A 27,310-nucleotide genomic window follows, 5' to 3' on the forward strand; every position below is an offset into this window, starting at 1 on the left:
TGTCGCCGGTAGGTCTGCAACCTCTACCTTGCCCTGCCAGGCCGTTTGGGCGCGTTGGCATCGATTTGTATGGGCCACTTCCACTAACGTCGGCCGGTAACCACTGGGTCATTGTTGCTGTGGACCACCTCACGCGATACGCCGAAACTGCCGCTCTCCCTGCGGCTACAGCGAGCGATGTGGCCTCCTTCCTGCTCCAACGATTCATGCTGCGACACGGTCCACCTCAGGAACTGCTCAGTGATCGAGGCCGCGTCTTCCTGTCTGAAGTCGTCGAAGCCATTCTCAAAGAGTGCAACGTTGTTCACCGCAAAACTGCTGCTTACCACCCGCAGACGAATGGCCTCACTGAACGCTTCAACCGTACGCTCGGCGACATGCTCTCCAAGTACGTCGCCGCCGATCACACAAGTTGGGATTCCATTCTACCCTTCGTCACCTACGCATATAACACCGCCCCTCAGAGCACTACTGGCTTTTCACCTTTCTTTTTATTATATGGAAGGCACCCGTCGCACACCATCGACACTATACTTCCGTACAAGCCAGATCCGTCAGAGTGGGCGCCTATTTCTGCTACAGCCAAGCTTGCTGAAGAGTGTCGAGAGCTTGCAAGGACCTTTACAGCGCATGATCAAGAGCGGCAAAAAGGCATTCGCGCTGACACCAGCACTACTGCGCCCATGTTCCTCCCTGGAGCGCTCGTCTGGCTCTCGATCCCTATCACTTCAACTGGCCTATCTTCAAAACTATTGCCCAAATACGAAGGCCCCTACCGTGTCGTCGAACGCACTTCCCCTGTAAATTACTTGATCGAACCCATCGAACCATCTTCGGACATGCGCCGTCGAGGGCGCGACATTGTCAACGTGGAGCGCCTCAAAGCCTACCACGACCCGCTCATAGTAACCAGCTGCTAGGTCGCCAGGCGGCTCCCTCTTCGTACCCGGGGTAGTTGTGGTGAAGCCTTCGAACAGTGGGTCGTCCTCTCCAGCGCCTTCTAGTGGGTTGCCCTTTTTAGCAAGAAGAGGAGCAGCTCGTGCAGAGAGTCGGTACCCGCATTGACTGTCGCTGTCAAGCATCGTCGACAAGCGTACGCCAATAAACGTCTCAACAATATATATCATCATCATCATCATCATCATCATCAGCCTGACTACGTCCACTGCAGGACAAAGGCCTCTCCCATGTTCCGCCAGTTAACCCGGTCCTGTGCTTGCTGCTGCCAATTTATACCCGCAAACTTCTTAATCTCATCTGCCCACCTAACCTTCTGTCTCCCCCTAACCCGCTTCCCTTCTCTGGGAATCCAGTCAGTTACCCTTAATGACCAGCGGTTATCCTGTCTACGCGCTACATGCCCTGCCCATGTCCATTTCTTCATCTTGATTTCAGCTATGATATCCTTAACCCCCGTTTGTTCCCTAATCCACTCTGCTCTCTTCTTGTCTCTTAAGGTTACACCTACCATTTTTCTTTCCATTGCTCGTTGCGTCGTCCTCAATTTAAGCTGAACCCTCTTTGTAAGTCTCCAGGTTTCTGCTCCGTAGCTAAGTACCGGCAAGATACAGCTGTTATATACCTTCCTCTTGAGGGATAGTGGCAATCTACCTGTCATAATTTGAGAGTGCTTGCCGAATGTGCTCCACCCCATTCTTATTCTTCTAGTTACTTCAATCTCGTGGTTCGGCTCTGCGGTTATTACCTGCCCTAAGTAGACATAGTCTTTTACAACTTCAAGTGCACTATTACCTATCTCGAAGCGCTGCTCCTTGCCGAGGTTGTTGTACATTACTTTCGTTTTCTGCAGATTAATTTTAAGACCCACCTTTCTGCTCTCCTTGTCTAACTCCGTAATCATGAGTTGCAATTCGTCCCCCGAGTTACTCAGCAATGCAATGTCATCGGCGAAGCGCAGGTTACTAAGGTATTCTCCATTGACTCTTATCCCTAACTGCTCCCATTCTAGGCTTCTGAAAACCTCGTGTAAGCACGCGGTAAATAGCATTGGGGAAATTGTGTCCCCCTGCCTTACACCCTTCTTGATTGGTATTCTGTTGCTTTCTTTATGAAGCACTATGGTAGCAGTTGATCCCCTGTAGATTTCTTCCAGAATGTTTATATATACTTCATCTACGCCCTGATTCCGCAGTGTTTGCATGACGGCTGATATTTCTACTGAATCAAACGCCTTCTCGTAATCTATGAAGGCTATGTATAGTGGTTGGTTATACTCTGAGCATTTCTCTATTACCTGATTGATAGTATGAATGTGGTCAATTGTTGAGTAGCCTGTTCGAAATCCTGCTTGTTCCTTTGGTTGATTGAATTCTAATGTTTTCTTTACTCTGTTAGCAATTACCTTTGTAAATAGCTTGTATACTACAGAGAGCAAGCTGATCGGCCTGTAATTCTTCAAGTCCTTGTCATCTCCTTTCTTATGTATTAAGATGATGTTAGCGTTCTTCCAAGACTCTGGTACTCTTCCCGTCAGGAGACACCTCGTAAACAGGGTGGCTAGTTTTTCTAACACAATCTGTCCTCCATCTTTCAGCAAATCTGATGTTACCTGATCCTCACCAGCAGCTTTGCCCCTTTGCATGCTCTCCAAAGCTTTTCTGACTTCTTCTATCATTACTGGTGGGGTGTAATCTGGGTTACCGCTAGTTCTTATAGTATTAAGGTCGTGGTTGTCTCGGCTACTGTACAGATCTCTGTAAAACTCCTCCGCTATTTTAACTATCCTATCCATATTGGTAGTTATTTTGCCTTCTTTGTCCCTTAGTGCATACATCCGACTTTTGCCTATCCCAAGTTTCCTCTTCAATGCTTTGACACTTCCTCCGTTTTTCAGAGCGTGTTCGATTCTCTCCATGTTATACCTTCTTACATCGCATACCTTACGTCTATTAATCAACTTCGAAAGCTCTGCCAGTTCTATTTTGTCTGTTGTACTTGACACTTTCATGATTTGACGCTTCTTAATTAGGTTCTTCGTTTCTTGGGAAAGCTTGCCAGTGTCCTGTCTAACTACCCGGCCTCCAACTTCCACTGCACACTCCGTAATGATACTCGTCAGATTATCATTCATTGTATCTACGCTAAGGTTGGTTTCCTCACTAAGAGCCGAATACCTGTTCTGCAGCGACACTCTGAATTCTTGTACTTTCCCTCTCAGTGCTAGCTGATTGATTGGCTTCTTGCGTATCAGTTTCTGTCGTTCCTTCTTCAAGTCTAGGTGAATTCGAGACCGTAACATTCTATGGTCACTGCATCGTACCTTGCCAATCACTTCCACATCATTAACGATTCCAGGGTGTGCACTCATTATAAAGTCTATTTCGTTCTTATTTTCGCCATTAGGGCTCCTCCATGTCCACTTGCGGTTTTCTCGCTCTCGGCGCCAGCTTTAAAGCAGATGATTCTACTCATGCTACACGAAGAATACAAAGATCATGTCAAACTTTACACGGATGGCTCGACAACTGTTGGAGGATCTGCAGGAGCTGTGATCTTCCCAGCAAGAGCCGAAACCATCCAGTTCAGAACGTCACACAAGACGACATCGACAGCCGTGGAGCTCGCGGCACTCCGCAGCGCACTCCGCAGGATTGACCAAGAGACACCACAAAAATGGAGCATTTTTACCGATTCGAAACCAGCTCTCCAATGTCTACAAAATGCTCTACGTCGTGGACCTCAAGACCAATTGGCGCTCGAAATACGACAACTGTACCATCACCTAAAAGACGAAGGACATGACATATCTTTTCAGTGGTTACCAGGCCATTGCGGCATCATCGGTAACGAACATGCCGACAATGCAGCTAAGAATGCACACGACAATGGAGTGATGGAACCTATTCCACTATCAAGAAGCGACGCAGCAGCAAAGATTAATACGCTTGCGCAGGATGTCGCAAGGTCTATGTGGAATACGCCCGGTTTTCTCCACACCCGTCTTCACCGCCTGGACCCATACCTACGACTTACTATTCCATCTGGCCTACCCCGATCCGAGACGACCCTTCTCTGCCGTATGTGGCTTGGGGTGTCTTTCACGAACGCTTTTACCTGCCGCATCGGAATGAGAGACAGCGCTACATGCGACCATTGCGACAATGACGAAACAATTGAACATATTTTATGTCAGTGCCCCCAGTACAGCTCTCAGCGACAGTCCCTCTCAGCAGTGTTTGCTCGCCTCGACGACCAGCCATTTTCTGAACAGTCAATCTTGGAATGTCGGAAAGATCGAGCTTCACGCCAGAAAGCAACGAAGGCGCTGATGAAGTTTCTGCGAGCGACCCGCCTCGTTGAACGATTGTGACACTACTGTGTGCGAGTGTGTGTATGTGTGTTTGTGCTTCTCTTCCTCCCTTTCCCCCTTTTTTTTTTTCTTGTCTCCCCTTACCCCTTCCCCAGTGCAGGGTAGCAAACCGGATATGTTTTCTGGTTAACCTCCCTGCCTTTCCGCATTAAATTTTCTCTCTCTCTCTCTCTCTCGTTTTCGGTAGAAGGTATTCAAAATCCGTAAATTATTGCGTTCTGCGAATTCTACTAGTAGCTCTCCTCTGGCGTTTCTAGTACCGATGCCATAATCTCCTACTGCCTGGTCTCCAGCCTGCTTCTTCCCTACCTTTGCATTAAAGTCGCCCATCACCATAGTATACTGTGTTTTTACCTTACTCATTGCCGATTCCACGTCTTCATAGAAGCTTTCAACTGAAGCGTCATCATGGCTGGATGTAGGCGCGTAAGCCTGTACTACCTTCATTTTGTATCTTTTATTCAGTTTAATTACGATACCTGCCACCCTTTCATTAATGCTATAGTATTCCTCTATGTTGCCAGCTATGTTTCTGTGAATTAGGAACCCCACTCCCAGTTCTCTTCTGTCTGCCAAGCCCCTGTAGCAAAGGACGTGCCCATTCTGTAGCACCGTATAGGCCTCATCTGTCCTCCTAACCTCACTGAGCCCTATTATATCCCATTTAACACCCTCTAGCTCCTCGAATAGTACAGCTAGACTTCCCTCACTAGATAAGGTTCTAGCGTTAAACGTTGCCAAGTTCAGGTTCCAATGGCGGCCTGTCCGGATCCAGAGATTCTTAGCACCCTCTGCTGCGTTGCAGATCTGACCACCGCCGTGGTCAGTTGCTTCGCAGCTGCTGGGGACTCAGGGCCGTGAGTTAACAATATATATATATATATATATATATATATATATATATATATATATATATATATATATATATATACGAGATCTAACAGACAGTAATGCAAAGGAATGTACATGGGAATTTATTAGATCCAATGGAATGTAAATAAGAAGAAAGAAAAGTGGATGAAAAAATAACCAGCCGTGAGCAGGAATCGAACCTACGACCTTCGAATAACGCGTTCGATGCTCTAACCACTGAGCTACCACAGCGGCCTTCCCTCCATCCACTTTTTTGGGTTTATATGTGAATTTAGAAGTAGAAGTGACAGTCAGCGCGATCTATAAGCCAAACGATGAGTGTGAAAACACTCTTATGCGCATGTTTGGCGTCACGTAGCACGTGAACTTATTATGAGCGGGCAGCTGATTAATTGTCCCTCTTACACAACCTAAACACACCAAGTCTGCCAGTACGAGACGCTCGTTCAATGAAATAAGGGAAAGAAGTGTATACCTAAGGGCTCATTTTTCCATGTTTTAACACAATAATAATGAGATCTAACAGACAGTAATGCCAAGGAATGTACAAGGGAAGTAATTAGAACCAATGGAATGTAAATAAGAAGAAAAAAAGTGGATGAATAAATAACCAGCCATGAGCAGGAATCGAACCTACGACCTTCGAATAACGCGTTCGATGCTCTAACCACTGAGCTACCACAGCGGCCTTCCCTCCATCCACTTTTTTGGGTTTTATGTGAATTTAGAAGTAGGTTGTATAAGAGGGACAATTAATCAGCTGCCCGCTCATAATAAGTTCACGCGCTACGTGACGCCAAACATGCTCATAAGAGTGTTTTCACACTCGTCGTTTGGCTTATAGATGGCACTGACTGTCACTCCTACTTTACTCCTACTCCTAGCATTAGAGGGTCCCTGCCTGAAAGAAAAGACTACGAAGTGGATAGAGACTGGTCCCAGCCCGCTAGTGTGCCAGTCTCTATCCACTTTGTAGTCTTTTCTTTCAGGCAGGGACCCTCTACCGCTTTATGCCCCAATCCCACTACTGCCTTGTGGCAATATATATATATATATATATATATATATATATATATATATATATATATATATATATATATTGTGGCAAAGCCTTCGAACAGTGGGTCGTCCTCTCGAGTGCCTTCTAGTGGGTCGCCCTTTTCATAAGAAGAAGAAGAAGAGCAGCTCGTGCAGAGAGTCGGTCCCCGCATTGACTGTCGCTGTCGTGAATCATCAACGAGTGTCCGCCAATAAACGTCTTAACAATTTGGTGGAGAGTGCTGTCCCCTTCAAACATCTTTGGTTCGCATTCGATGCCCTTCGAGCTTCGATCCCGTACCGTGCCTTCTACCATGCACCAGGACGCCGCTCAGCAAACGCTCCCTCCTACACCGACGCCATGTCCTGGTGTCTCCCGCATCCGCGACCCTCCTGTCTTCACCGGCGCGGATGGCACCGATGTCGAGGACTGGCTTGCCATGTACGAACGTGTGAGCGTGCCCAATCATTGGGATGAGGCAGCTAAACTCGGTAACCTGTTCGTCTACCTTGCGGGTGTGGCCGGAATGTGGTACAATAACCACGCATCTGATTTCCCGACTTGGTCCGCTTTTAAGACCGCTGTCGTTGACGTGTTCGGCCGCCCTGCCGTTCGTAAACTGCAAGCCGAACAGCTTTTACGTGAACGAGCACAGCAGACTGGCGAGTCCTTCACAAGTTACATCGAGGACATCCTTGACTTGTGCAAGAAAGTCGACCTGAACATGTCAGAGGCTGACAAAATCACGAATGTTCTAAAAGGCATCGCCGACGATGCCTTCACTATGCTCCTGGCCAAGAACCCTCATACTGTGGCAGAAATCATTACATTATGCCAAAGTTACGACGAGCTGCGACGGCAGCGCTTGATGACCCGTCGATCGCCACAACGTGATGCTGGTCTCTCGGCTTTGTCAGCGGTTCCTGACCACATAACCTTGCTCGCCGAAGTCAAGTCATTCGTGCGTGAGGAAGTTGCCCGCCAGGTCTCTTTACTGGCTTTTGCTCCGGCGCAACAACCTCAGCAGCCATCAAGTACACTTGTACCTCCGCTCCGCCGAGCCATTCAGCAGGAAATCGCGCAGGTCGTTCCAGAATACCACCAGCCACCTCCTGTATCTGCGCCACTCAGCTACGCCCAAGTTGTAGCCAGGCCGCCCCCACCGATTTCTGTGGATTGCCCTGTAAGTTACACCGAAACCACCGCGAGGCCCCAGGCCTTCGGAGAAACTGTGTCGCCTACATACGCCGACGTCACACACGTGCCCCGAGTGCCGCCAACCATGCACTCATATCAGCAGCCGGCTCGCCCAACGCATTCTGTGACATGGATGGGACCCGCGAACAGATGGCGCACTGCTGACAATCGCCCCATCTGCTTTGCTTGTGGTCGCGTCGGTCATGTAGCACGCTATTGCAATCGTGTGCAGCAACCACAGGTCGCCTCGAACTTTCCCAGCCAATCAAGCCGATCTTATGACCAACCGTCACCTATGTCACCGTCGTCCCGCCCCGCTCCGTCTACCCGCCGTTCACCATCTCTGCGACGTCGCTCACTGTCGCCGATGCGACCACGTCCACTCGAGGGCGACCAGGAAAACTAGTCGTCGCAGTCCACGAGGCAAGGGCTGCGACGCTGTCGAACTGCGGAAGCCCTCAGGAAAGCCCATCGAACGTGATAGACGTACTTGTGGATGGCGTTCGTGCATCTGCCCTTGTAGATACTGGAGCCGCCGTATCCGTCATGGACGCAAAACTTAGCCGATTACTGCGCAAAGTGACCTCGCCACTCTCCGGGCTCTCCCTCCGTACAGGCAGTGCCCAAAGCATTCACCATACGGCGATGTGCACAGCCCGCCTTATTATTCAGGACGTGATGTAAGCGGTCGAATTCATCATAATTCCTTCATGCTGTCATGACGTCATCCTAGGATGGGATTTTCTCTCCTGCCATGACGCCGTCATTCATTGCGCACCAGCAGAAATAGAACCCACCCAATTCTCTTCTTTGACACCAGCCGACAGTCCATCTGCCGCAAGCAAGTTACTCGTCAGAGATGACACCCAAGTGCCTGCAAACTCGTCCACGACGGTGTCGGTCTACTGCGCAAGCCTTTCTGACACTGCTGCACTCCTCTCGCCATCTCATCGTGTTTTCATCAGAAAAGGCTTGCTGGTTCCTTTCGCGACCGTGCAACTCACTCACGGCAGCACCACTATTTTTGTAGTGAACTCATCCCCGTACAGCGTTACGTTGGTGCGAGGGGAATGTCTCGGCAGCGTGGAACCCATCGAAGACGAACAAGTTATGGAACAAGTTATGGATCAACCCAATGACATGCACTGCTCAAGTTCCAGTACGTTTAGTGCTGTTTCGACATCTGCTTCATCATGCGATGATGTATTCGGTCCCTCCGTTCCCGACAACCTTACGCCAGGCCAGCGTTCCCAGCTTCTGGGCCTGTTGGAAGAATTCCAGTCTTCTTTTGATGTTGCCCAACCTTCTCTCGGCCGCACATCGACCATTACGCATCGCATCGACACAGGCACACAGCCACCACTGAGACAGCGTCCATATCGCGTATCTCCCACAGAACGCCGTGTAATCAACGAGCAAGTCGACGACATGCTTCGCCGCGATGTTATTCGCCCCTCTAGCAGCCCCTGGGCATCTCCTGTCGTTGTCGTCACGAAGAAGGACGGTTCTGTGCGGTTCTGTGTGGACTACCGACGCCTCAACAAGATCACTCGTAAGGACGTGCACCCACTACCGCGGGTAGATGACGCTATTGACAGCCTGCAAGGAGCAGAATTTTCTTCATCCCTCGATTTGCGCTCAGGGTACTGGCAAGTACCTATGCCTCAGGACGCTCGACCGAAGACCGCTTTTGTCACCCCCGACGGCTTGTACGAATTCAACGTCATGCCGTTTGGGCTGTGCAACGCGCCCGCCACCTTTGAGCGCATGATGGACACTGTTCTGCGTGCCCTGAAATGGCACACGTGCCTGTGCTACCTCGATGACGTCGTCGTTTTCGCTCCGGACTTCTCGACGCATCTTCAGCACCTACGGCATGTTTTAACGCGTCTGAGTGACGCCAGTCTGCAACTGAACCTAAAGAAGTGCAGATTTGCAGCTCGACAGCTGACAATACTCGGCTACGTCGTGTCCAAGGACGGAATTCTCCCTGATCCAGCTAAGCTTCGGGCCGTGTCCGAGTTCCCCAAGCCGACATCCGTCAAGGAACTGCGCAGTTTCGTAGGGCTGTGTTGCTACTTTCGGCGCTTCATTCGAAACTTCGCGACTATCATATCGCCGCTGACGAAGCTCTTTGGAAGTAACGGGCCTCTCCATTCGTGGTCATCACAGTGTGACGACGCTTTCACAACGCTCCGTCGTTTGTTGACGTCGCCTCCCATACTCCGCCACTGCGACCCTACGGCCCCTACAGAGGTACACACGGATGCCAGTGGTGTCGGCCTTGGCGCTGTCCTTGCGCAGCGCAAACCAGGGTTCCCGGAATTTGTCGTGGGGTATGCAAGCCGTACGCTTACTAAGGCCGAGACTAATTACATCGTCACTGAGAAGGAATGTTTGGCAATCGTCTGGGCCCTTACGAAGTTCCGACCTTATTTGTATGGTCGCCCATTTGATGTCGTCACCGACCATCACGCACTATGCTGGTTGTCGTCATTGAAAGATCCCTCAGGCCGTCTCGCCCGGTGGGCACTTCGCCTGCAAGACTATGATATCCGCGTGCTGTACCGCAATGGAAGGCAACATGCTGACGCCGACGCCCTGTCACGCTCTCCCTTGCCTGACGACAACGCCCACAACTCCGCGTCTCACCTTGCCATTTCTTCCATTAGCATTCATACCATTGCTACCGAACAGCGCAAGGATCAATGGATCGCCTCACTGATCGACTTGCTGGCTGATCCATCTACTCCATCTACTCGCGCGTTGCGTCGTAAAGCCCACCATTTCGCCATTCGCGACGACCTCCTCCACAGGCGCAATTACAACGGTGACGGCCGCCAGTGGCTACTAGTCATACCTCGCAGTATGCGCTCTGACATATGCGAGTTCTTTCATTCCGATCCGCAATGTGCGCACTCCGGGGTATTGAAGACTTACCACCGCATTGGCCAACGGTACTTTTGGCGCGGCATGTACCGCTACGTGCAGAAATTCGTTCGCTCCTGCATAGATTGTCAGCGCCGAAAAGCTTCAACGCACCTACCACCAGCAGGTCTGCAACCTCTACCTTGCCCTGCCAGGCCCTTTGGGCGCGTTGGCATCGATTTGTATGGGCCACTTCCACTGACGTCGGCTGGTAACCACTGGGCCATTGTCGCTGTGGACCACCTCACCCGATACGCCGAAACGGCCGCTCTCCCCGCGGCTACAGCGAGCGATGTGGCCTCCTTTCTGCTCCAACGATTCAGTTTGCGACACGGTCCACCCCAGGAACTGCTCAGTGACCGAGGCCGCGTCTTTCTGTCTGAAGTCGTTGAAGCCTTTCTTAAAGAGTGCAACATTGTTCACCGCAAAACTGCTGCTTACCACCCGCAGACGAATGGCCTCACCGAACGCTTCAACCGTACGCTCAGCGACATGCTCTCCAAGTACGTCGCCGCCGATCACACAAATTGGGATTTCATTCTACCCTTCGTGATTTACGCATATAATACCGCCCCTCAGAGCACTACTGGCATTTCACCTTTCTTTTTATTATATGGAAGGCACCCGTCGCACACCATCGACACGATACTTCCGTACAGGCCAGGTTCGTCTGAGTGGGCGCCTATTTCTGCTACAGCCAAGCTTGCTGAAGAGTGTCGAGAGCTTGCAAAGACCTTTACTGCGCATGATCAAGAGCGGCAAAAAAGCATTCGCGCTGACGCCAGCACTACTGCGCCCACGTTATTCCCTGGAATGCTCGTTTGGCTCTCGATCCCTACCACTGCAACTGGTCTATCTTCAAAACAATTGCCCAAATACGAAGGCCCCTACCGTGTCGTCAAACGCACTTCTCCTGTCAACTACTTGATTGAACCAAGCGAACCATCTTCGGACAAGCGCCGTCGAGGACGCGACATTGTTAACGTGGAGCGCCTCAAGGCCTACCATGACCCGCTCATTGTAACCACCTGTTAGGTCGCCAGGTGGCTCCCTTTTCGTACCCGGGGTAGTTGTGGCAAAGCCTTCGAACAGTGGGTCGTCCTCTCGAGTGCCTTCTAGTGGGTCGCCCTTTTCATAAGAAGAAGAGCAGCTCGTGCAGAGAGTCGGTCCCCGCATTGACTCTCGCTGTCGTGAATCATCAACGAGTGTCCGCCAATAAACGTCTTAACAATATATATATATATATATATATATATATATATATATATATATATATATCTTATTGTTTTCACTAGGAACTAACACATTAAAAAAACGTAATCAACGACAGCACGATGTCATCCGCGATTTCTTCTAACTTTTTATTGTAGTAGAAAACAAACGAAGGAGTTTTTCTTACCGTTACATGGCGACGGCTACTCCTTTCCACTCGATGGTTACAAATGAAGAAAAAGAAAAAAATAATATATACAGCCTTACATAGGTAGAGCAAAAGTTATTCTATGGGCAGAACAAACACGTAGACGCCACGCTCACTTTTAACATTTGTCTGCTCAGTAGTGGTCACAAAATCGTTTCTTCGAAGAAGTGTTGCAGCACCTTCATTGTTTTATTTGGTTTAGATGGGTATGTACCTAGTATTTTATTTAACGCAAATGGCCGCTCGGGATCTAACTTATGGAGTTCACGTTATATTCGGTGTGTGTCGTGTTTCGGACAATCGAGCAAGGGGTGTCAGATATCCTCGTCGTCGTGGCCATATGAACATACTGACGATGTTGCGCGCTGAATACGAAGTAGGAAGTGCTTTGTGTAAGCAGATCCGAGTCGTAGGCGATGTATGAGTGTGTCGATACGTCTTGAAAGGTCATGGTCTAATTGGTATTTAAGATTAGGATCAACATCGTATAGCATCGATTCCTTTGTTTTGTCTGTAAACCAGTTAGACGGGCGTAATTCACGTTTTGTTGTTCCTAAAATTCTATTTACGTTTTATTGAGATACCATAATGAAGCACGTTTGCGTAGAATGGTGAGCGTTTTTTTCCAACTCATCTGCCATTTCCTTTCCCTTGATTCCGCAGTGACTGGGAACCCCCTGAAGTGCCACTCGGTGATTCGAATCCATAGCTTCTGAAAGTTCATTTAGTATAGAGTATACTGTACGCACATGATTGTGTCTGTAAGTGACGTTTCCCGCACAAGCGAGTGCTGTCAGAGAGTCTGTAATTACCATCCATTTTATTGGTGTCATTGAGAGTTTACTAAAGCTTATGGCTAGCGAAAACGCTACGAGCTGAGAGATGGCCCATCCTAGATGCATATTCTTCGTGCAATTCCAGAATTATAAATGCTGGCGTTACTGTCTGTTTGACGAACGAGCCATCAGCGTACACGTGGGTGTACCTTGGTACCTCTAAAACAGATGATGTGATGCCGACTGCTGTGTGGCAACGATTCACACTTCATGTTTGCTGCAAAGTCCTTCTATGGACGTTTCAATAGTTGAGTACTCAAGCAAATTAATTTGCGTGCTGGAGTTATCCTCGGCCACGATAGAACAACTGGCAACCTCGGCGTAACAGCAAGTGCCTTCCAGTGAAGAGTCCAAGCCACTACTCACTATTAACACGCATCAAGGCATATACGAATTCCAAAGACTTCCATTTGGAATTGCGAGCGCACCGGCCTTATTTCAGGCCATGATGGACAAAGTCCTAGAAGGAATTCATAACGTAGGATGTTATATATACGACGTCATCACTGACCACAGTGCAGAAAACTGCTACACAACTGCCACAAAAGTCCTGAAAGCACTCAGCGACCACAACATAATGCTGAAGGAAGAAAAACACAAATTTTTTTCGCAATTCTGTGGGTTACCTCAGGCACAAGGTCTCGGAGGAGGGCATCTACCCCACCACCGAAAAGATAAAAACAGTGCGAGATGCGCCAGAGCCCAGTAAAATCATGGAACTGAGGGCCTACTAGAGTATTCAAAGCTTCTATGACAAATTCTTGCGGAATTTGGCAGCTGTGGTAGCACCACTTCATGAGCTTCTTCAAAAAGACATCAAGTGGCAATGGACGCAACAGTGCAAGAAGGCATTCGAAGAAACTAAGGAAATGATTCTGAACAGCGGAGTATTAGCCTTCTACGACGTCACAAAACCAATCGGACTTAGTTGCGAATCTTCCGCTTACGGCTTGGGAGCTGTGATTTTCCACGAAATGCCTGACGGAACCGAACGACCGATCACATTCGTTTCGCGCACATTTACCAGCAGTTAACGCAACTATGCTCAAGGGGAAAAAGAAGCTCTTGCACTCATATTTGGGTTGCGACAATTCCATCGCTACTTGTAAGGCCGCAAGTTCAGCCTATACACCGACCATCAGCCGCTTCTTGGGATTCTTGGGCGCGATTGGCCACTGCCATCATTAGGAGCTCTACAAATGCAGAGATGGGCACTGAAGTTGACAGCGTATCAGTACAGTCTCAAGTTCCGGAACGGCAAGAAAATGGAAGTCGCTGACGCGCTATCCCAGCTGCCACTGTCTACAACTTTTGGGAACGACGAACCGGAGTGTTTAGCTGTTTTCGACGCAACACCGCTAACAGCGAAAGACGTTGCTCGAGAAACAAAACGAGACACTGTTCGAACACGTGTTTTAAGCTACGTTCTTTCAGTATGGCCACAGCGTTACCCTGACGAACTGCGACCATTTTTCATACACAGAGATCATCTGTCTGCAGAGCAGGGGTGCTTGACTCGAAGCAATCGGGTGATCGTGCCAGAAACTTTGCAAGCTCATGTTCTCTTAATGCGGCACGAGAGACATCGAGGAATGAGTCGTATGAAGATGATTGCACGGTCGTACGTGTGGTGGCCGTCACTCGACAAAGACGTAGAAGAAACCGTCCGGAATTGTCAAGTATGCCAAAGCACTCGTCCAGCAATGTCAACAGGTCCTCTACAACCCTGGCGGTATCCAACAAAAGGGTGAGAGAGGATTCACGTTGACTACACCCTCAAAGACGGTGTAAATCTACTCGTTATTGTAGATGTGTACTTTAGGTGGGTTGAAGTATTTGTCATGCCATCGACTACAACCACGACAACCTTGGAAAAACTGGACACGTTATTCGCCGCATACGGCTACCCTGAAGAAATTGTAAGCGACAACGGTGCACAGTTTACTTCGGATGACTTTGGAGAGTTCTTGAGGCACAGGGGTATCAAGCATACTAGGACCCCTCCTTATCATGTCGCTTCTAATGGAGCAGCAGAAAGACTGGTAAAAACAGCCAAGGAAGCTCTCTTGAAGCAGGTTCTGAGCGATCAACATGCTGGAGTGAAGAATACAGTGCAAGAACGTCTCAACAAATTTCTTTTTTCTTATAGAAACTCCCCACACTCGATGACTTCCCGGACGCCTGCTGAAGTTTTTCTTAAGCGCCTGCCCCGAATTACATTGTCTCTTCTTAAACCAAGCGTTGCAGGAGACAAGGCGGAACACTTGAAACAAGACACGGAGCGACGTAATCGCCACAGAGGACCCACTGAACTTTTCTCCGTGGGAGACGGAGTGTACGTAAAGACCACACGTGGTGAGCCGGTATCATGACAAGAAGGTACTGTTGAGCAGGTTGTCCGCCCAATCACGTACATGATTATGGTTCAAGGGCGACTACAGTTCACTCACGTGGATCACTTGCGACAGAAAACTAGCATATGGACCGAAGTCCCTAGTAATGCAGCATCCGCAACTGGTTCGTTGAATAATGGAGGAATACGCCCAGGAGGATCAAAAGTGCCAAAAAGCATTTTGCAGGTTTCGTCTTCTCAAGTGGTCTTTTCGAAAGGCAACGTGTCAAGCGAACCTTGGCCAAGAAGAACTCAGGCAGCCACATCAGAGTTAAGAGATCCCAGCGACAACCACACTCCGCAGGTCCCACCACCAGAATCACCTCCAGATGCGTCACCAGGTACAGAAAGAGGAAATGCAGGGCTTAACAAGACTGGATCTAGCTCCCCAGCAGTTGAGCAGCCTATTCCTACAGGCAACAAGTCATCGTCAGCATTACCGCGACGAGGCACCCGAGTGCGAAAACCTCCTGAGTGGTACGCTGCAAAAGACTTCACGAAAAGAGCAAGTTGAAATAAATGACTGTTGTTTCACCAAGAAGGGAGGAGTGTGATATCGGTTATCAAACGAGCCATGACGTAAGACCGTCGTCACGATAAAGTGTTTTAAAAGCAGAGCATTCCTTCACTAAAGAGGCATTCGACCCTGTCTGATTCCGGCGTCCGTGTCTTTCCTCGACCATGATATAACAATAGTGAATTTGTGGTCCGACATGGTTCACGATGTTGGATATGAGCGGATGTGAAGGGTGTTGCGTGACTAGTCGAAAGTAGGACCCATATGTCTCCACATTTCTAATTACTATAAGGTTGGGTTCTCTTGCCTCTGCCAGGGTAAAAAAACTTGATGCTGCCTGTGGAACCCCCCGAGATATTCGTAAGCTTCGTGCTTGTAACAGATGAAGTTGGTGTAGGGGCGTATGAGAAATGTTGTAGAGAACTGGCGCAGAGTGAGCAATTTTCTGTCGGATTAGTGCAGAATGGACGTGGAGTAGAGACGCGGATGTATCGCCCCATTTCGTTCCCGCGATGCGACGTATAATATTTATGGTGCAGTGCACGTGTTTTTCTAAATCAGCATAATTCTGTCTCCAACTGAGTCGGCTGTCCAAGGTAACACCTAGGAAGCGGTGCTTACGTGCGATTTCGATTCTGTGGCTATCCACAAAAAGCTTGAAGTTTTTCACTGTTCTCGTGAACGGCAGAACTGCAAGTTTGGCGTGAGAGAAATCTACATGCGTCACTCATTGAGGTAATCACTTTTGCATTTAGTCCTTGCTGAAGTCAATGTTCAACCAATTCCAGTGGTTTGTGCGTCTTCCATATGCATATGGCGTCTGCATACATGGATATGTTCAACTCTTCGGGCAGCACTTCTGGAAGACCTCTCATTGCAGCCGTGAAAAGAAGCGGACTTAGGACGCTTTCTTGGGGTACACCTCAGCTCACGTTGAAGCGACCGCTGTCTCAGTTATTGCTTGAAATGTACATTTGCCTGTTACGCAGGAAGTTTGCGATCCATTGAAGAATACAACCATGAAACCCTAGTGAGGTAAGCCAGTACAGCACAGTAGGTGGCTCACAGAGTCGAACGCCTTCTTATTATCTATGAACGCCGCAACAGCCATGTTTCCATAGCTCATCTCATGTTCTACAAATGTAATGAGGTCGAAGACGCCGTCCGTGATGCATGGCCATCATCTGAAGCCAGCCATCTGTTCTGGAAGAGAGTTGTTAGCTTCAATCCACCACTGTAATCTACTGTCAATTATTTTTCCATGATTTTAGATACACAGCTGGTGAGACTGACTGGTTGAAATGAGTCAAGCGAAAGCAGTGGTTTACCGGGCTTCAGCAGTGGGACGATTCTCGCGATCTTCCAGCACATTGGATCTTACGCCTTCGTCAACATGTCGTTATATATCCGTAGAAGAACTGGAATTCCATTAGGTCCTACATTTTTCAGAACAATGTACGATACGTGTCGGGACCGGTTGCTGTTTTTACGCGGTTTAGTGTTAAGCAGTTGGCATCTCTAGTAGAGAATACGTGTTATCAATTGAGCATGTGATAAAGCGTATGCATCTTGGATTTGCTGCTCTACAGAATTAGGCAGTGTAGTATTGTTGTGAACCATTTGCTCAGTTGCAGTCAGCATTGTGCCAAACTTATTAGCAACATCACGTTCAGATAATTCAAGAGATATGGCCAATGCTCTGAATGGGTTTCGCTGGGGTACCGGCTGAGTAAAAGCAGTGATTGTTTGCCAGACTTTCGCAAGTGAAGTTAATGGGCTCAAACAATTGCAGAAATCGGCCATTTTTACTGACCTAACTTTTGCATGTGTCGGTTAGATTGGATGTGTGTTACTTGACTCTCCTTGTAATCTTCTAGCCTCGTAGTGCGGTGATAGCGACGTTCTGCTCGTCTGCTAATCGCTCGTAGGTGCTCATAGTCTGTATCTACAATGGAGTGGCCTGTGGGACGGCCGTAAACCTTGTCGCACTGCAGTAACTCCTTTTAAGGCAGGACATAAAAGTATCCAATTCATTTACTCTCACCAAGTCATGTCCAGTATGTTCTCGCAATTCTTTCCAGTCAGTTAGCTTTGAAATCAATCTTGTCGCTTGCACTTGCATTCTTGGGTGTTGCATGAAAACTGGATAATGGTCACTCCCTCGTGTTTTGAGGCCTGTACACCAGTTCATATTTCGTGCAATGTCAGGGGAGGCTATAGCCAAATCTAGACAGCTGGCATGAATATAACCTCTTAAAAATGTTACCGATCCATCACTCAGTACAACAAAACTACATCGATCAACTGCTTCTTCATTAACTTAAGTGTTCTGTCAAGTGAATCGGTATGAGTACTGTCCCATGTGGTATTGTGCGCATTAAAATCTTCACAGATGAGGGTAGGTCACTGGGCTTTACCCAATAAATGAACCAGGGATGATTCGGTAATGCGTGTTGATGGTTGCAAATAAACACACATTACGGGGATGTTAAGTTTCTGGAATTGAATTTTGCACCCTACAAATTCCGGCACTTCAGAGTCCGACGAGTATAAAAGAAAAGAGGGTATGGCTCGCCGTGCACATCACGGTGCCCTGCTCAAGCCTAAATTTCTTCTTGGTGCATATGTGACCTACTTGGAAATCGGGAAGTCAGGACCAACGTTCTTTTTATTTAGACACAAAACGGGGAAGCTATACTGAGCAACCAGCGTCCTAAAATCTGTGCTTTTGGACCTAAGGCCGTTGTCATTCCACTGAAACACAGCTGTGTTGCGGAAATAGTTCTTAGTTTGCAGAGTAATTTTGCTATACAACAATTTTTTATTGTACTGCTAGAGGCTCTAATAAAAGGAGTACGCGCACCCCCGGAAGGACATTAGCCTGTGTAAATACAGACAGGATTGCCTTCAAAGCAAGGAAGAGCATCTCCATAGCCATATTGACATCACTTGTTTTTGATGCACATCGCTCTTGTGTTTTCAGCTTCGACGAGGTGAAAGGTGTAGACGCATGGTTAATCCTAAGTTGTTTGCGGTTTCGGTGTCCTGCTGTCGCTTGTCCGCCTTTGAACGCTCGGTGATAGTCCTCTACAGTCCATTTTGGTTGTAACTTTGTTTTTCTGAGCTGAAGCACGCTTGGCTACCGTAGCATACGATAGTGGTGATGTACTCTTCACTGATGCTTCGGACAACCAGCATACGACGCTACGTCGTCTCCATTTCAATTGGCACCTTTGGCATGATTCCTCAATATACAGTATTTGTAATCATGTGCTCTAGCACAGATTTTGCAGCGACGTTGTCCCTGGCACGATTTGGCAACATGTGCATATCGATGACAGTTGTACCATCGTGCAGCGGGCTGTAGGTACTCTTGATGATATGTGGGGTTTAACGTCCCAAAACCACCACATGATTATGAGAGACGCCGTATTAGAAGGCTCCGGAAATTTCGACGACCTGGGGTTCTTTAACATGCACTCAAATCTTAGCACACGGGTGGTGATGACTTGTGATGACTTGTGATGCCTAGGAAATGCATTTCATCTGATGACTTGTGAAGCCTAGGAAAATGCATTTCATCTGATGACTTGTGAAGCCTAGGAAAATGCGAGGTGGCACTGGCTTGTCGGGGGAGAACACAAGAAATACACTGCTGAGTAAATGTTTCTCTGCTGAACCAATTTCACGACGGAGCCATTTAGTTTGTGTCTTGATCGAGATTACACCGCTGTCTCCAAAATATTCAAGCAGTTGATCTTCACTGTATTGCACTGGTACTTATCTAATCTTTCCTAGGTTGCTCACGTACGAATGTGGTATATACGGTGCCACTTCAGGACCAGCAACATGTGTTAACTCAAGAAGTCTGGAGGTTGCAATAACTGTTGAGACAAAGAGAAGTTGCCATCTCTGTTGAAACAGAGCCCCGCCGCGGTGGTCTAGTGGCTAAGGTACTCGGCTGCTGACCCGCAGGGCGCGGGTTCGAATCCCGGCTGCGGTGGCTGCATTTCCGATGGAGGCGGAAATGTTGTAGGCCTGTGTGCTCAGATTTGGGTGCGTGTTAAAGAACCTCAGGAGGTCTAAATTTCCGGAGCCCTCCACTACGGCGTCTCTCATAATCATATAGTGGTTTTGGGACGTTAAACCCCACATATCAATCAATCAAATCAATCAATCTGTTGACACAGAACGACTGCACTTTCTCTGTATCAGCAGATACCACTTCACTGGCTAGTTTGTTCGGATTGACTTTCAAGAATGAGACGCTAGGGTCCGTCAGCTTGAAAATTATGGGTATCCTCGCTGGTCGGGCTTTCTTGTACGTGACTATTGAGAAACGCGTGTCTTCTGCTTCCATATCACAGCTCATTTCTACGGAGTCGATGACCGCTGCATCACTGTAATCCTCTTGATTATCAGTTCATGCCTTTTTCGGAGTAACACACTCATCGTTGGCATTGGGTATCCTCGAGGGGACGTCAGAACCCTCCTCAGGTTCGTGAAACACAGGATTCTCTTGCTCTTCGGACGCATTCATCACTTCGTATTCATCTGATAGGCGTTGGGAAGAATGGCCGCCACCAGAAGCCGAAGCTTTTGGACGCCGTGGCAGCCTCAGATAAGGCTTCCGTGCGTAGCGCCTGGTGCACCGCGAACTTGGCGGCCGAATCTTGGCAGTAAGACACAGAATACGAGTAAGAAATTACAAAATTGGCGAAAAACAGCAGCGCTAGGAAGTTCACGCCCAGTGGTTTACCACTTCATATATATACTTGACGATTTAAGGTAGGCGCAGCCATGGCCTTCGTGATTCAGCCCCGACAAGTTGCGTGCAATATCAGCGGTCAAAATTCAGTGCGCTCGACCGCCCACACACCGTCTGACAACAAAGAAGAAAATTGTGAAGTGGTTGATATGGGCCCAGTTAGATGCGGCAACACTACCAGTGATTCTAGTTTGGTACTCCTGTAGGTGGCAGCACCATATCGTGGGTAGAGGGCATTTTCGTGCATAAACGGAAAAACACCTAAGTCTTAAAATATGAATCTAGGTAATTTCTAGTAAAAGAACACACCACCTACTGCTTACGTATTGACGCTGCGCCTCATAAATGCGTGATATTGTGTCTTTGATCGACAATAATCATAGAGATAAAATCTGCCACTAGCTAAATATGGCTTGGCATTCAGAATGAGCCATAACGTTGGCGGGGTGGCTTTATGATGGGACAGATTGACAGACCAAAGTTTCTGCAGACAAGCATCTCCAAATAGGTTATCTCCTTTCAAAGAATTCATGAACGTTGACTAATACACGTAAACATGGTCAATGTGGTTGTGTCTTCAGCAGTGAAGTTAGAGCCTCGTACACGTGGATCGTAGCGTTGACTGGTCAGAGAGCCGAGACCGCTCTTCAAGCACATAACCAGCGGAACCATAAAAGTGTGGGCATTTATGTAGAGGACATGATCTATCTCTTCTGCTGAGTGGATCCTAACATGAGCTAGGAGAAAGAGCTTCGCCATATAACGCGACGCGTAAGACAGGGACTTTTTGCCGGTTTGGATAGAAATACACTGTCCACTGTGGCGGGGTTTTCTTGCCTCCGTTAACATAGCCCCCACTACCTTCGGAAAAGAATGTAGTTCTTACGTGAACACGTGAGGTCTGTGGTGTGAGAGGATCTTTACAGGCAGCGACTCGACCAGAGCGCTTCAGCTGTGTCGTCTTTGCTTGACGTCGTGCGTGAGGAAGTCAGATTGGTGGTTTGGGATACCCAGCCTATTCGGAAACTTCAGCAGTATGGCCTGTAAGAAGGGTCACCGTAGTTATCGTAGAGATTTTCATACGCCGACGGTCTGCTGCAAGGACCCTCCCTAGGTATAGACATCGCAAACAATTCGTTGTAGAGCAGTGCACCACCAAGTACGCATTCGCGACCGGATAGGAGACTAAGGAAGGCCGATATATCGTGAACTCCTGCAAGGGTACCTCTCTGCTACCGCTGTGAAGAGGCCGGTAACATGTATCGAATGCGCCAGTAAAGCCAAGCTTGGCTTCGAGGATTAGCAGGGATCGCACCCCGGAGTCGGACCGGGTAGCCGTCCTTTCGAAATAGAGCAGTACCTGTCGTCACGTGAGTACCCGCACGACCTTTATTAACATCAGCCTCGCTCGACAGCACCTTTGAGGTATCGGTCACCGAGTCTCCATTGATCATCAGACTCTCCCACTGCAAAGCGCCGTTGGCAAAGCCTGGGTCTAGAAAACTAGAGCTAGCGACGTGTGTTACGTAAGGCCGCTGCCGATGCGGAAACAGAACCTTTATCACTGAGTCTGCGTAACAATGATGAACTACAAAGCCATTACAGTAATCATGACGCTGCGCTTCCGACTTGCATGTATTGGTTAACAGCTATGAAATGAACGCACTAGTTAATAAAGGTGTGGATTACTCAGTCTTCAGTAGCGAGCTCGCAAGAACATTCAACAAGATACTGACTCAATGGGATAGACCTCAAGTTCGTACCGCAGGGGGAAACCTCATGGACCTGGTTGGAACCTGTACAACAAGAATCGGAATAAGACGTTTCCCATTTGTCAACAGCTTCATTGTGCCACCGGAATGCTCTAGAGACGTACTTATCGGTATGGACATCCTGAAGGCCAATGGTGCTGTATTCACTTGCCGGAATAAAGGGTCTCATTTCAACCAAGCAAGTGATTGCAACGTTCGACACAGCTGAAAAAGCCAATGATCTGTGTATTGCGGACAACGACGTGGCGGTATCTCCGATGTTCAGCGTAGCAGTCAGTGTTAAAAGTACTGCGTTTAGTGATTACAAAGGGCTCGCTGACTGCGCTCATACTCGAAAACGAATGTGCCTGGCAAGGGGCTTTGTGCAGCTTCGTGACAAATGTGCTAACGTCTCGCTGACAACCTTTGGTATGTCTCCATCCATGCCTTCGTCCAAGTAGCAAACCTGAGCACCCCCGAGACGTCACCACGTAGTTTCCAAGACGTGCATTCTGTACAGTCCTCTATTGACATAGAGCAATGACTAATACGAAGCCAGAAGAGACAAATAGAAAAGATCGTAAGAGAATTCGCTGCGTGCTTTTCAACGTCTTCCAAAGTTCGACGAACGCCTATTACTAAACAACGCATCATTGTTGACGAATCCGTTAAACACATCTGCCAGCACTATCACAGGATGTCACTTAAGGAAAGAGAAGCTATCGGAAATGAGGTCGAGAAAATGCTCAAAGACGATATAATTCAGCTTTCCACAAGTCCATGGGCGTCACCGGTAGTACTCGTAAAGAAAAAAGACCAGTCCTTGCAATTCTGTAGAGGCTACAGAAGGCTGAAATCCACCACTAAGCGAGATGTTTATCCTCTTCCCAGGATTGACGACACTCTCAACTGACCACGAGATGCGAAGTTCTTTTCTTCTCTAGACCTAAAACGTGGGTACTGGCAGATAGAAGTTGATGAATGAGATCGTGAGAAAAGTGCATTCTTGACACGGGAAGGGCTATACGAATTTAGAATACTTCTATTCGGCCTTTGTTCGGCTCCCGCAACGTTCAAGCGGATGATGGACAGTGTGCTCTCCGCCGCAGGCTCGTAACACCACTATTTGATAGCACATCCAAAAAAATGAAACTTAGCTTATTGCATGGCACGACTGCGTTGGGTCGTTATGCTACGCAGCTAAGCGGTCATCTAAGCGTGATATCTTCCTAGAGTATTTTGAAATGCTTAGTTTTGAGTGTTTGGTGCATGACTCGTAAATTTATTGAAGCTTTACTTGCAAGATGCACTTATAAAACGCATACGGTGAGTGATTCAACGCATTCTTCTGAACTACGATGGGACTCTATCTTATCTTTCGCGGCAGTGTGCATTATTTAGCTCAATCCATTCAATGAGATGGGCAAAGCATCATGATTTGTATTCCATAAAATATTGCTGCTCCTTGTTTATAGCTACAAACATGTTCAAAGTGTCTTGAAATTGTAGCTCCGTTAGAACACGAGTACAGTTACAGCAGCGTTTCTCGGTGGTCCAAACTCATAGTTCAGTTATAATATGGGAGTCTCTGCGCCTTACTACACAAATAGTAACGACAAAACATTTCTATTGCTAACATTTGGTGCAATTATTTTTGACGGAACTCATTTTCATACTGCAGAATTCGGACCCGTTCTCCTCCGGGCGAAGGCGCTATTTGGAGACTTCATGAGGGAATGTAAAGAGGCGATATTCGCTGTCGCAAAAGCTGTTCCTCCAAAAGCTGTACACGAGGTATGTGCTGCAATTTAGAACCACCAGTTAAGAACTTCGGCCGATCGCCCTCTTTCCGTAAAGACCGTAATAGAAGGCCGTGACGCTTGAAGCGCCTTTACCAGTGAAGCATTTGGGCGCGAATAATTCCCGCGAACAGCAAACACAATTTACCATCATGAACTAACACGCAATCTTATTGTCTTCTCTCCAAATCATGTTTTGTTCCAAGAGCACGCGTGCCAATTTGTTCATGGTGGGATGCAATAACTCATCTGGCTCATTGAACGAGAACACGAGAAAAAAGTAAAGACTGAAAAAAATGATGGAGAAATTGAAATGAAAAAAGGGAAGAAAGAAACAGAAACCTGCTAAGAGAGAAACAGATACGAATAGAGACAGATAGAAAAATTAGAAAAAGTCTTGTACGAGATATATTTGGCGAGAAGGGATTCGAAACGCGGCCACCATGGTCGTGACGTGAGCGTCCTAAGTTACCACTCGCCTCTTCAGGCGCAATTGCAGGGCGCAGCATACTCTTGTGTAGTATACCCTAGCAGTTAGGTAGGACAAGAGAGCGAGACTGAGAAGGAGCCGGTCGTCCGTCATGGGATGCATTAACTCATATCTGCACCAGAAACTCTACAGATAGATATATACAAAGATATACAAATTGAACAACAAAGAGATACAGAGAAAGAGGAGGACCAAGTACACAGAAAGTGATCGCAAAAAAAAGGAGAGAGGGGAGAAAACTTAGCATAGCTATGTATATTATAGTATTACAAGGAATGTAAATAGAAAGTGATCGTAAGGAGGAGGAAAATGACGGGAAAATGTGATACAGAATAGCCATGAATAGCCTAGCATAAGAAGCGGTGGGATAGAGAAGTGGAGGCAAGGAGAAGGAAAATGATGGGAAATGGTGAGACATAGGGTAGTCATGAGTATAATAGCATCAGAATGGTCGGATAAAGAAGTGATGGATAGGATGAAAGTGATGGAAAGGGGTGAAAAAGCATAGTCATAGCAAGGTGTATATTATGGTATGGGAGATGGAAAAGGTAATGAAAAGAAGTAAATAATGGGAAAGGTGAACCATAGCGTAGTGTAGGAAGGGGGTGAGAGGGAAGTGATGGCGTGGAAGTGGGAGATGATGAAAGAGGGTGAAACATAGCACAACCATGCAGTGTATAGTAGTATGTGGCGGGAAACAAAGGGAAGTGATGGCAAAAAGGGGGAAAATATTCCAAATGCTGAACCATAGTATCACCGTGTATAGAATAGTATAGAAAGGGGTGATAGAGAGACAGGATGACGAGGAGGAGAAAAATAGTGGAACAGTGTGAAACATAGCCTAGTCATGTAGAGTATTGTATATTTTGGCTTCGGAGAGGGATGTGAAGTCGAGGAGGAGGAAAACTATTGTAAAGGGTGAGCCAAAGCCTAGCCAAGTATGGCATTGCTAGGAAGGAGTGGAAGAGACAGCTGATAGCGAGGAAATGGCCAATGATAGAAGAGGATTATTCTTTGTCTAGTCATGTATTGTATAGTAAAATATGTTTCAGGAGAAGGAAGAATGGTGGATTGGGCTTGTTGATTTAACATATTTACTTAAAGCTTTAGGCGAGAATACGGAGGAGTGCCATGTGTGTGTATTGCCTCTCTTCGTCCTTGTCGAATTCGCGCCTTCGTCTTCAAGGGATATGAAACTCATGATGACAAGGAGGAAAATGATTGCAAAGGTTGAACCATAGCCATGCATGGCATATTATAGAAAGGGGTGGGAGAAAGAAAGGATTCGAATGGGACAGAAAATGATAGAAGAGTGATAAATCATAATCATGCATAGTGTACTATATTAGGACAGCGGAAAGAGAAGTGATGGCGAGGAAGAACTGATGGAAGATAGTGAAGCAGCATAGTCATGCGTAATATAGTATAGTATTCCGTGGAAAAGAAAATTGATGGCGAGGAAGAGGAAAATTGTTGGAAAGACTGAAACATAGCATGCTCATGTGTAGCATAGTAGAGGAAGGAGTGGGTGAGAGAAGTGATGGCGAGCCGAAAGAACATGATGAGAAAGGATTAAACACAGCATAGTCATGCCATCGTCAGCCTGACTGTGCTCTTCTGCAGAGCAAAGGCCTCTCCCATGTTCTGCCAGCATAGGCGTACCAGCCGGAGGGGCAAGGGGGGCGTGAGCCTCCACTGAGAAAATTTGGGGGGGGGGGCTGAGCCCCCACTTTCGACAGTGGTCATTTTTGAATGCATGATGCGAGAATAAACAAGTAAGGCATAGTTCATCACAAGAGTAATTACTCAATCATGTTCCCACGAAAGAATGAAATTGTAACGAGGCTGTTACAACGTAGTGAAATTTTGCCAACATTGCCGCTTTGGTGATTTTCCTTGTAGGTTTATATATATGTTTTATTTATTTATTAGTTATTCACAATACTGCCCGTCTCCAAAGAGACCATAGCAGGTGGGCACTACGGTATACAGTTACAAAGAGCACTTAACACTTTCAGGATCGTAAATTGGTAAATAATGTGTAAAAATACAAATCAGCAACCTTGAAGCATACAATCAGCACTTATGAACACCATACACACCAAATACAAGTGAATGCTGATTTGCATGTCACAGAAAAGCAGAAATATCAAGGACGCTAAACGACGTTATTTTCAATTCTTGATAAATCGCACATAGACTGGGCGTTAGTGGTGAAATGGGTTAACAAATTCCATTCGTGGATGGCAACTGGAAAAAAAGAGTATTTAAACGCATCATTGTTACATTTATATTCTAATAGAGTATTTGTATGTTGGTGCCGGGTAGCTCGTGTTTGCGTATATTCAACGTAGGTTGAGACATCTATTTTGAAATAATTATGTAGGAGTTGATAAAGAAATTTCAAACGTGCCTGCTTCGCCCGTGTTTCGCGCGTGGGAAGCCCAGAAACAGCTAGAAGGGTAGTGGGTGAATCAGCCAGTTTAAATTTGTTGTGTATGAATCTTATGGCCTTCCTTTATACTTTTTCTAGTTTTTATGTTAGTCACGGTATGAGGAAACCATACAGTATTTCCATATTCAAGGATTGGCCTAATGAATGTTTTGTAGGCTAGTAGTTTCGTCGAGGTGGGTGCCAGATGGAGCGGTCTGCGAATAAAAAATGGTTTTTGCATAGCAGAAGAAGTAACATTATCAATGTGAGCGTCCCACCTTAGATCTGATGTTATTGTTAAGCCTAGATATTTATGTCTCTGTACGTTCGTGAGAGCAGCACCATTTATGTTATAGCGAAAGTTAGGGTTCTTTTTTCCGTGTTATCGGCATGCATGCAGATTTTTTTATGTTGATTGTCATCTGCCAATGAGAGCACCATTCTGCAATGGTATTAAGAGACTTGTTGAGAGAGAGGTGATCTTGTTGATTGTTAATTTCTCGATTAATGATACAGTCGTCTGCGAATAACTTTAT

The 27,310-nt window shown here is 47.2% G+C and overlaps 1 protein-coding gene across 2 annotated transcripts in view; it reads left to right on the forward strand.

Annotated features, from left to right (window-relative positions):
- The window catches only part of LOC119165647 (uncharacterized), a 103,102-nt gene that overhangs the window by 33,444 nt on the left and 42,348 nt on the right, over window positions 1-27,310 (forward strand). The window contains exon 2 of one of the 2 annotated variants that reach the window (XM_075870645.1): window positions 23,733-23,845. The exons of the other annotated variant lie outside the window; for it this stretch is intronic. Coding sequence (XP_075726760.1) covers window positions 23,733-23,845 — 113 coding nt within the window. The remainder of the gene's footprint in view (window positions 1-23,732; window positions 23,846-27,310) is intronic. 2 annotated transcript variants of the gene reach the window in all.

Source organism: Rhipicephalus microplus, chromosome 8 (assembly GCF_043290135.1).
Source record: "Rhipicephalus microplus isolate Deutch F79 chromosome 8, USDA_Rmic, whole genome shotgun sequence".
Lineage (NCBI taxonomy): Eukaryota > Metazoa > Arthropoda > Arachnida > Ixodida > Ixodidae > Rhipicephalus > Rhipicephalus microplus.